This window comes from Mesitornis unicolor, unplaced genomic scaffold, assembly GCF_000695765.1.
Source record: "Mesitornis unicolor isolate BGI_N332 unplaced genomic scaffold, ASM69576v1 scaffold45708, whole genome shotgun sequence".
NCBI classification, from domain to species: Eukaryota; Metazoa; Chordata; class Aves; order Mesitornithiformes; family Mesitornithidae; genus Mesitornis; species Mesitornis unicolor.
Window position 1 is genome coordinate 40,307 of NW_010200712.1, and position 10,904 is coordinate 51,210.

Sequence of the window (10,904 nt, forward strand, 5' to 3'; positions counted from 1 at the left end):
GCATCACCACATCACTGGAAGAGTTAAGCTGCTGTGGAGCCCTGCAGGAAGCAGCCCGACTTGCACACGCATGCCCAGCTAAGCACGCACTTGCACACTCGGTTGAACGTGGACAAGGCGTGATGCACACCTGAAATGTTTTCCTGACCCAGGACACTAAAGGTATGGAAGACTTCAGTCGTCCTGTACTTCAAAATTAAATACAAAAGCAATATGTCCTACCTGTCTGATCTGCAGTACAGCTAAATAAGTACCCTTTGCATTTTACAGGCTGTGAAACAGAAAGCTGCCCAAATCCTTCCTTTTCTTTTTTTTTAAAGCATTCCTGGAAGTGTGACAGCACCAGATGACAAGGGAATTAACAAGGGAAGAAACCCTGAAGAGCTAAATCTACTACAAACACATATAAGGCGTCACTGGGAAAATTAAATATCATTTAAAGAAAAGAAATCTCTGGGGATGTGTCCAGAAGGTCATTAAAGACAGCATGAAAAACACCTGAAGGTGTACTTGTGCACGCATGTATACACCAGCGCAAATGCAAGCGAGCACATGAAAAATAAAACAAAAAAGCAAGTTTTGTTTGTTAAGTTGCCAGCCAGAAAACAACGGCAGGAACAGTGGAGCTGATGAGGTGGTCTGGACTACCAGACTGTGCACAGTGACAGTGGAAACTTCCACCGTGAAGAGCCAACACTGGCAAATGGAGAAAACCGGGAAGTCTCCTCCAGAGAGAGTCTTTGGGGCAATCTCCTAGCAGTGAATTTGGGGGCCTTTAATTCAAGTCCAGCAGAAGCAATTAGTTTAGCAGAATTCATAACGTCTTCGTTCTTTTCCAGTCAAATGCAGTTGCATTTGTTATTGGATTTGTTATTTAAGGCAAGATCCTTCTGGTCAACACTGCAATTTCTGGCCCCTGTTCTCATAGCCTCTCCCCTCCACTTACTCCTCATCTTACTCCAAAATACTTGGCAGCCCTACATTTAAAACTAAATTTTTAAAAACCTGAAAAGGGTTCAAATAAGTCTCCTGGAACCCCCAACAAGGTTTAAGGTTTTGCAAACCATTTCATTTAAAAAATGCACACTCTTTTTTTCCAACTGGAAAATATGCGTAACATTTAATTTTGATGTTTGTTTCCCTTGTATCATCCATTACACGTAAGAGAGGATTTAAACCATTCACTTCCTCAGATCCTTCACTTCAAGTAACAGTGCCACCTTTTAATTTTTGTAAAAGTGTCAGGCAAACATTTTACCTAAGGACTTTCATTAACTCAGAGCAAAGTATTTTCCTTTCAGGCTTTGCCAGCAAGAGATCTGAAACCAATGAGTGAAAAGTGCTGCCGACTGTTCTCACTAAGCCGTATCAAAGGAAATATAGCAAAATATAATCTATATTTCACAGTAGCTGTTCAGTATTAACAGTGCACAGAAAAAAGGCCCAGGATGATTAATCCTTCACACTCAATTGACCCTTCTGGGTAAGAAACAAACTAGAATTTAATGCAGATATTTCATGGAGGAATTTAAAGGCAGCGCTTTAGAAGTTCCCTGAAGCACTTGCATTTTAGAAGTGTTCAGTGCTCCACAGCTTAACCTGCAGACCTCTACAGCCTGAGACCAGACAGGGTTGTTTAGTCAACCAACCAAGCTCAGACCTTGCACAGTATCCATCCACATCCCCTAATTCAGCCACATTATCTACACCCATAAAACTGGGGGGTTTTACCTACGCCTCTTAATCAAACCTGTTTCACCAGACATGCTGAAATCACTGCACCACACCAAACTGGCAGCAGACCAGGAAGAAACCATGGAAAATTTCTAAAGGCAGTGGGAGATGGCTGTAGTTCAGGCACCCCTTACACGCACTTCTTTTTCACTGCAGACGTAATTATGTTCATCAGCTTAAAAGAAAATGCCCCATGGAAATGACGGAACATCGAATGTTCATCTTTCTGTCCTCAGGGGTGTTTTAGGGGCAGCAGTAGCAAACACACACACTGGTGCTCTGGAAGGGACTTCTCTCCACCTGCTCCAGCGCAATTGCTCCTGCACCACGCGTGTCCTAGCAATGGCTCAGCCGGGCTTTATTTTAGCGCAGAAAGCCCACCAGAAGGGAAACCACCCTTTTCTGTACAACACAACAGAGCAGGCTGCTAAATGAAATGGGGAAGTCGTGGTAAACTGCAACCAAGCCACCTGGAATTGAGTGAAGGGTTCACCACCGAGTAGAGAAACACGGGAGCTGAACGGTTACAAAAGGGGAGTGGGTGGGAGCGTGATCCCACAAAAATTCCCCGATGCCACAAAGAGCCAACGCTTCAAGATACTCTCCGGATGCATTTAATTACAACAAAGAAGCTTTCTTAATTCCTAGACATTTCACCTGCAGGCAGTTCTTTGAGAGCATTACCAAATACCAAACTGAAGGCAGCAGCCCCAGCCCAGCATTTGTCATGAGGCCCATTAGAAATGTCCTCGGTTTCTTTCTTTAACCTGATCCAGTCCATTCTCTCTGATTTGCAAGATATTGCTATATGCGTGCTACAGCTGTGAGCGTGTATGAATGTGTACACACACACACACACACACACACACACATTTACTAAGCAGTTTAAATTCCATGTGTTTGCCTACTCGGAGCTAAGACCAACATCAGCACTTTCCAGGTAGAGAATTAACATTAGGTGTGCGATTTCTGCGCAACATCACCAATTTGCTTATGGAGGAAGCCTACATTTAAAGCAAGAGTGTGCAGAGGCCAGCAAACCACCAGATAAAATAACACGTCTACTTCTACCGCCGTTGTTTAACCTTTTATTCTTCATCTTAAAAACAAGCCGGCAGGCACAAGAATTAATACGAAGGGAAATTTTGTCCTTACCTGTAAGCTTCGTCTAGGGACATATCCATTCTCTTCATGATATATGCTATAGCGATTGTGGCAGAGCGAGAGATTCCAGCTAAACAGTGCACTAACACACGGCCATTTGATGCTTTTGCTTTTTCTGCATAGCAAAGAAATTGGCAAGTGTCACACTCGGCGGCATTATACCACGATGAAAGGCTTGCAAAGCAAGCAATGGTATTTGAAGTTGTTCAGAACTTCCAAATGAGCTGCTAATTGCAAATCTCATGGAAGCTTTAAACAAAAATCACTTATTTTCTCTAGCACTGTATAGCATTGAGTATAGAAAAAGCATGCAGCTACACACAGGAAACATAACCGCAGTTACGGCGTACTGCGTTTTAATGTGCACATAAACAACCCTCTTTAAGATGTCTGGGAAAGGTGATTGTTTCTAATTTTATATGCAAGTAAAAAGCAAGCATTCATGCTGGGACAATTTGGCCAGTTCAGATTGGGCTAGCTCACTTCTCCAAGCTAAAGACAGGATCTGTATGTCCAATTTTCTAATTGGCTCTCTGCAGGCGTGCACTGGGCATCTACGGGGATGCCAGAAATTAGAGCTGCTCTCCTAAAATGTGCCTTTGTTCCGCACGTGCTGGCACACGCAGTGGCAGAATCTCCCCACGGGGTTTTGCTTCTGTGCTTCTAAAGCGATGCTGATCGTGCACGTCGATCCCCAGGGTACCTTCATACCACCCAGAAAGCACTCGGGCCTTCTGCGGCCACAGCAGCAAGGCAGACCCGCACAGGAATCCAGAAGCTGTTTTGGAGAGAGAATTTAAATTGTCTTCTCACCTACAAAATCGACTGATTTGTCCAACCAGGGCAGAATTTTCTCACAAAAGCTGTCATTCACAGGCACTCTCAGGAAATGGGATTCTGGAATAAAGTCAGGCTTTGGACAAGTATTGCTGGCGTTCAGTACGTAGCCGATATCGTTCTGCTGCATCAGCTCCTGCGAAAGAGAGAAAGATTCAGTCTGGAGAAGTCAAATGGTACCTTTGGCACACTGCAAAGGAACTGTCAACCCAAAGCACAGCATAAAGCTAAAACCCAAACTGGAACTCATGGTGGTATGGCTCTGGCTGTACTAGGGGCATTTCTTTTTGGAAACAAACAAACAAACAAAACCCCACACTTCTCAGCTTTTGATTCTTCACACAACTTTTAATGAGACATCCAAGTGTGTCCAATTAACACATGGATTGCAAAGCCCATACGAGAGAAGTTAACAACTGAAATAATGGTAGGATAACTTCTGCTACTATGAAGCATCACTTCCAAGAGAATGAATTTCTTGTTACTTTGGTTTAAATTCTTGCTGTGCAAGCTGACAGCACAACCAAGCACTGCCCAAGCGTAGTCTGCTGACCCGAATACATGTTTTCTGGATCACATCGCTAAGACTGAGGTTGCCCCATCACAGATATCGATAAGAAATATGAAATGAAACTGATGCCTCCTGCAGTCACCTCCTAACGTGTCTGGGACTTCGCTAAGGCAATGCTCAAAACTCACTCAAAACCTTGAGAGAAAGAGCTGAAGACCTTGAACTGGACCATTTTGACACAGCACTAACTGCAATTTTACAGGATTTCTGCTTTGTGGGTTACGATTTAGTTGCTCCTATGTCAGCATTCAGTCACATCTTGCATCTCAGAGATGATCACAGCAACAAGCAGAGAGATTCAATGTATGAGAGTCAGCTGGGGTTTTGAAATAAGTCAGTCAATTGTCATGATTGCAAATTAAAAAGCCAAAACTACCTCTTTTCTGCACCTTGCCACGCTCTTTGCAATTAAAGCTGTGCAAAGTGGTACCTGGTGCAGTAGGTACCTTAGTGCAGAAACATGTGAAACAAGTACCAGAAAATTAGAGATGGCTCTACCAAAACCATCCAGTCTCCTGCAAGTAAGCATCTTGACAGAGAAAAGCAATGAAGCAGGCTGGAGTGAGACTGATCAAACAACTTTTCTGGTTCAGATGATATGATTTGGAAGCGTCATGCAATACTACGCTTGAACAGTAGTTACACTGAATACAAACATTTTTGGCCAGATTTCTAGGGAAAATAATGTCTGAAACTAAACTGAAACGGAAATAATAAATAATAATAAATTAAAAATTATTCATGTTGCTTTTATAGTGATTATATAAAAAAGAAAATGTCAATCCATGGGAGCAGTGGCAAGAACAAATTCTTACGCTGCAGATTTCAAGTGGAGGTCTACCAGCATGAAAATACAGTCATGAAACCACATGGTCACTTCTTCCCCATATGTATTTTTCCTGCAAGCGTAAAGATGTTTTGGTGAAGAGAGGGCGATGACTGTTTAGCTGAAGAGCCAGAACCCTTGTTCCAGTTAGAGCAGTTTAAATAATAGGTGATATTTAATATACAGGTTCACCTCATATATGGTACAGTGTGTATGTAAAAGGGTTGAATACTCACACACACACACACACACACACACACACACACACACGTATAACCATGCATAAATTGAATGTTCAGTGATAACAAGGGACTGCAGGGGAGAAGGGCATCTACCTCAGTCATTTTCAAGAGGGAAGTGCAAACAACTGCTACCGGCTGCATTTTAAACTGGGAATTTACATCAATCTCTGCTACTGAGCTGAATTTTGTTGTCCGGAGCAAACCGAGTATCTCCACCAAACTTTCATCCAAAATCCCTCACATCAGCACATTCAGAGGTGCCTGAAGGTGCGGGCACCTTTAATGAACATACATTATGTTATAACCATACCCATCCAAGGGCAACAGGAGATGACCGATTACTCTCAAAGAAAATAATCAGAAACAGAATTTGCAAACAAAACCAAAACAAAACCAAAACCAAACTCCAAGGCAGGACGTAACAAAATAAGTTCCCAGCCTTACTGCTTCTTACCCTGCTGGTTTCCTAGGTCACGCTTCCACTAACGCTCAGCTCCACACCAATGACAACAGATGCCAAAATGTCCCTGATTTCCTCCTCTCCCTCCCTTCCCATCTCCCCAGCCCAAGCAGCAAGCTCCCTCCAGCCCTGCATGCCTTTCAGAGCCCGGTCTGTCACACCTTCCCTTCACTACATTTAGCTTTCACACACCGATAGACTTAAAATTCCAAAAGCAGGAGCGCTGTAAGGACGCAGGGGAATATTTGGAATTATCCAGAGAGGGAAGGGATTGGGAATGTGGTTCTTGGCACAGGGGAGTAGCTACCACTAGACCTGCAGTACCTGACATGTGTAAGGGAGACTCCTGGTACCCAGCACCTCTGCATCACTGTCCTGGGCTGCACAGCTTTCCCCTTCTGGGATCCCAAGCTCTTCAACGTCGACTTCCATAAAATAAGAATCTGCTGCAGATCATTGCCTTGAAACACTACCCCTAAACCAGCTCTCACCTGCTCCTGTCACTGCTTGAAGCTGAGCGAGGAACAACCGCAGGTAAAAAAGTACACGCAGGGTCATGAACAGCATCATGTATGAAGTAGAGAGGTGATGAAGGTATCGCTGGCAAATGGACTTCCACGTTTGTTCAGAACATAGCCAAGGGGTGCTGGGAGAATGACGATGAATTTAGGAGAAGAATAGAAAACCTGATTTATTTTTTTAAAGCATTAAGTGCTGGTGGGCCACACGATTCCCTGGTTTTATGCAAGGGTTTTGATGTGGGACTGATTATTCAAATAGAAATGAGAAGGCTGCGGACGCCAAGCCTGAAATCTCTGAGCCAAAAAACCACCCAAAAATGTGTTTGCGCTTGTCTTTGAGACTAAGGCTACAGAAAGGAGTTATGCTTCCTTCTGTTCTGAAGTATCAATCATTCCCTGAGCAACGCACTCCGGTATCATAACCATAACAGTGCCTTCATTGTAAGGCACCCAAGAGGAAGAAGTGAATTACGATGGGAGGAAGATCCAGAAATCCTAATACTAACAACTTTGTGAAGAGAAGGTAAATGCTCTTTTGTCAGCTTATTTACGTTTTATGACTTGTTTAATCTGAAAATTAATGGCACCCTAAAATGCTATTCTGTTCCAGGAAATAAAACCCAGGTCTGGAAGAAAATAAATAGTACTGCAAGAAGCAAAGCAGAAGGTTTTACAGTTTAAATTCTGGTACAAAACATGAGACGTAAACAGGAGGCTCATTGAGGCCCAAAACCACACCACAGGTTTTTTTCTGTTACTCTGACTTGCAGAGAGGACACTGGCACTGTGAGAATTCGGGTCAGAGGTAGTTTGTCTGTCTTTCACAAAGAGCAACAACGATCTGTAAAACAAGTACCCTCTTGCCGTGCCACCGATGTATCACACTGAGATAACCACCAGTGTAGCACCCTGAGGCCCAAAAAGTGAAATGAACTTTTTTGTTAGAACTTCTATGAAGAACGTTTTAGTATTTCAACCCTGCAAAAAAAAAAAACTATTAACATTTTCAGGATTAAGCATTTAGAAAGAAATCTGTAAAGCAAAAATACAAAGAATCTCCTAAGATTTCTCTGGAGTAATCATTGATTTTGCTAAAGGACACAAACCAAGCACTCGTGTTTGCGTATCTTTCATACATTGTGCATTATCAGCAGAGGTATTAATGGCAAACAGCGTTAGTAATCTTAAGAGATCATGAACACAGATTGTCCTGCAACAAAACAAGTATTTCCCTTCCTGTGCACTCAGAGATAAGCTTATAAAGATCCTGAAAAGATTAACTCATCATGATAAAACATGCTGAAAATTCACGTCTTTAAATTGTCAGGTTGAACTGTAGTGCAGATTATTAAGAGTTCTTTCTGCAGGTATTTTGGAGACATTTAAATTTTCGAGAAATCAGTGTGTCTGGTCAGTGGGAGGAATAGTGGGAACTCACAGATAGCATTTGAAGGCAAGGGTCAACATATACAATCGTATAGTTTTGAGAATCTTACTAGAATTTTTCAGAAAATAATTTTTAAAAATCTGAACTTGAATTAATAAACAAACAAACTATTCTAATCCTAACAGAAGGTTGATTTCTTGTTGCCAGTAACCAACAAAGTAAACCAACATTAAACCAGAGCACGCAGACATAACCACTTACCAGCTCCTGGACTGTCCCTACAGAGACAGAACTTTGCTATTTTGCTACTCATCCCCGTTTTTTGTTTCTCACCCTCCCCTTCTGAATGCTCTTCACTTCCCAGCTTTCTTAGCACGTATTGATATTTCTGGGCTAAGTATCATCCTCCTTGCTTTTCCTAATGGCTCTGCATAGGATCCAGGCTTCCCCAGAAGTAAAAAGTGTGAAAGGGAGAGCAGTCAAGATCTGCCCGTGGCATTCTGAGCACGCTGATCTCTGGCTACAGCTAACATTGAGTTGAATCAAGAAACAGATTAAACCCAAAAACTGGGAGTTGCCAATAGCTGGAAAAAGATGGAGTGGATTCTAAGAGGTTGAAGTCATAACTTGTTCCCACAGTTTCTTTAGGTCAGTAAAAGGTACAGGTACTAAAGACAGATGCCATTTCGGATTTTCCACAGGCAGTCACCAAAACTGAAGAGGAAAGATAAGGTACCAAGACACTAAGGTCTACTTCAGTGCAGCAAACAAGTGACATGCTCAGAGTAAAGCACTGCCTGCTATTTCTTCAGAGTAAGAGGACAAAGGTACAAGCAGATCTCAAGCTTTTGTCCTTAGACGAGTAAGAAGCCGAAGAGGTACTTCAGTCATCTACAGAAGAGCTCCCAAAAGACTGACTGCCAGGGATGACTCCAGGCAGGAAGAATGTACTGAACTTTCTGTGGATCATATGCTGTGGGTTTTGTGGTTCCCCATAAGAATGGAAAACAGGGTGATCCTCAGAATACGCGAGGAGGTGCAAATCTGACAAGCTCCAGGGGGGTCCACAGTATCTGCAGCTGCAGCGCTTCCTAAGGTCTGACGGACACATGCCGAAATAACATCAGGATTGTAGATTAACAGGCAAGAGAGCCACCAGCGGGTCTAAACCCTTCCTTCAGATGGCTCTGCCATGCTTGGGGCTCACCAGCAGTAGCTGTGGTTTTAGCCGCCTCTGGCCCCATAACAAAATGCCTGACCACTGCCACCACTTGGATTCCTTTCCTGGCGAGGTGCACGCACCGCGCCCTGTGCCCAACACCCATCCACAGGCACCAATTTACTGCAAGGAGAGTGACCAGCCTCTTTCATCCTCCTGAGGTTACTCATCACTCAAGAGCCTCAGCACTGAAGTTCCAGTCACATCCAAAATGAAGCAGCACATCTCTGGCCCTGGAGGAGAAGAAGTTGCCCATCTCATCCCCACAGTGACCCAGGATAGCGCTTGCCATTCACACACTACAACAAACAGCGTAAAACACACCTTTCTAATACTCTACTATTTAAAACAAGGACTTTTTTTTTTTTCCTTAATCATTTGGTTACTGCTGTCTTGTGTCTGTGGACCACGAATTACTTCTGTGGTAGGAAAAGCAATAAGCTGCTTTGACATCCATCACAAGTGAATCAAGTTGGAATTACTGACTTGCTACCTGGCAGTAAAGACACGGAAGACTTTAAATGACAAAGTAAACACGATGACTGCTGACTATCCTCCACACCAAAGATTTTTCTGCGTGCTCTATTAAAGCACAATTGTCCTCTATATGATTACTTGCATGTCAAAAATCCCTCTGAAACAATCGTGAAAAATCCAAAAATAGCCTATTAATGACCAGACTGGGATGGAGTGAAAGCAGAAGAAACCAGTGAAAATTACGATAATGGTCAAAGTATATGAATTTGATCCAATTACAGGACATTATTAGGATAGTTCCTGTCTTAAGCTTTACACATGGATAAAAACCACACACATAAGACTTGCACATAATTAAGGCCATGTGTTAGGGTGAAGCACTCCTCCCCTCGACCCCATCCATGCATTTTAATGCCAGCAGATGAAGGCTGCTGGAGATTCAACTAATAAATAGGACTGTCAGATAACATGGGAGGCAAGAGGGCAAGTGCAGCAGAAATAATAGCAATTCCCTTGTGAAGGGACCCAGGACATAGACTGTAAGCAATACGAGTTGGTCTCCTCATGGAGACAAGCATCTGTGGATATATGTAGGAACACAGACCTACAGCAATTTGAGACAACCTCTTTTAGACATCTGATAGTCCAGCACCCTCCAAGTGCTATATTTGATGACTCTGCTGACTGTTTTAAGTATACCAAAATGTCCTGGGCTATTCTGCAGGAACAAAAATGCACATGTATTTAGAAACAGTGAAAGTTTTTTAGAGTAGTGCTACCATAAAAGCTCATTTTAAATGATCCCACTGATTGTCCAGGTCTGAACACTTTTAGGTGTACAAAGATTTTCTCCCTGTAGTCCCTCATCAGACAATTCATGGTATTTAAGTGCTATTTTTCCCAGCACTTGAAGGAAATACTAAAAACCAGACAATCTTCCTTTGTCCTACTGTAACCATTAATATATTAACATCTGAGACTTGCCAAAACAAACCAGTCAGAGCTATACACAGGAAATCACCTCACCTGCTGCAATGGCAGGTTTGATAGTTTGCTGTTAGCTGATAGGTTACTGAGGAAAGTGTCATATCATCTTTCCTGAGATGAAGGAGAGAGGAGACCCAAGTTTCGTATCACATGGACTGATTACATGGTCTGTGTATCCTGAGTTCCCACATAGCTTTCCATAAGCTATGCACAGACAGCTATTAGCTATATCGGCTTTAGATGTTTTATGGCTGTAATGATGCGGTATGACAGAAGCATGGATGAAGATACACAGCAATTATATCCTCCTCCAAGTAATCACTGTGATACCCAGAGCGCTCACCTTGTCGAGGGCATCCCGCTGACACCCAAGGTAGAGATGAGGCAGGATCCTGGTTGGGCCGATGTTGGAGACAGGTAGACAGGGTTGAGAAATGCAGGTAGGGACGAGCGTGGATTTTCCTTCACAGAGACCAGGG

At 43.0% G+C, this 10,904-nt stretch overlaps 1 protein-coding gene across 1 annotated transcript in view; it reads right to left on the minus strand.

The window, feature by feature from the left end:
* The window catches only part of DUSP16 (dual specificity phosphatase 16), a 29,894-nt gene that overhangs the window by 1,864 nt on the left and 17,126 nt on the right, over positions 1-10,904 (minus strand). Inside the window, 3 exon segments of the mRNA XM_010189839.1 lie at positions 2,890-3,013; positions 3,712-3,871; positions 10,769-10,904. The exon segment at positions 10,769-10,904 is cut by the window's right edge and continues 2 nt beyond it. Coding sequence (XP_010188141.1) covers positions 2,890-3,013; positions 3,712-3,871; positions 10,769-10,904 — 420 coding nt within the window.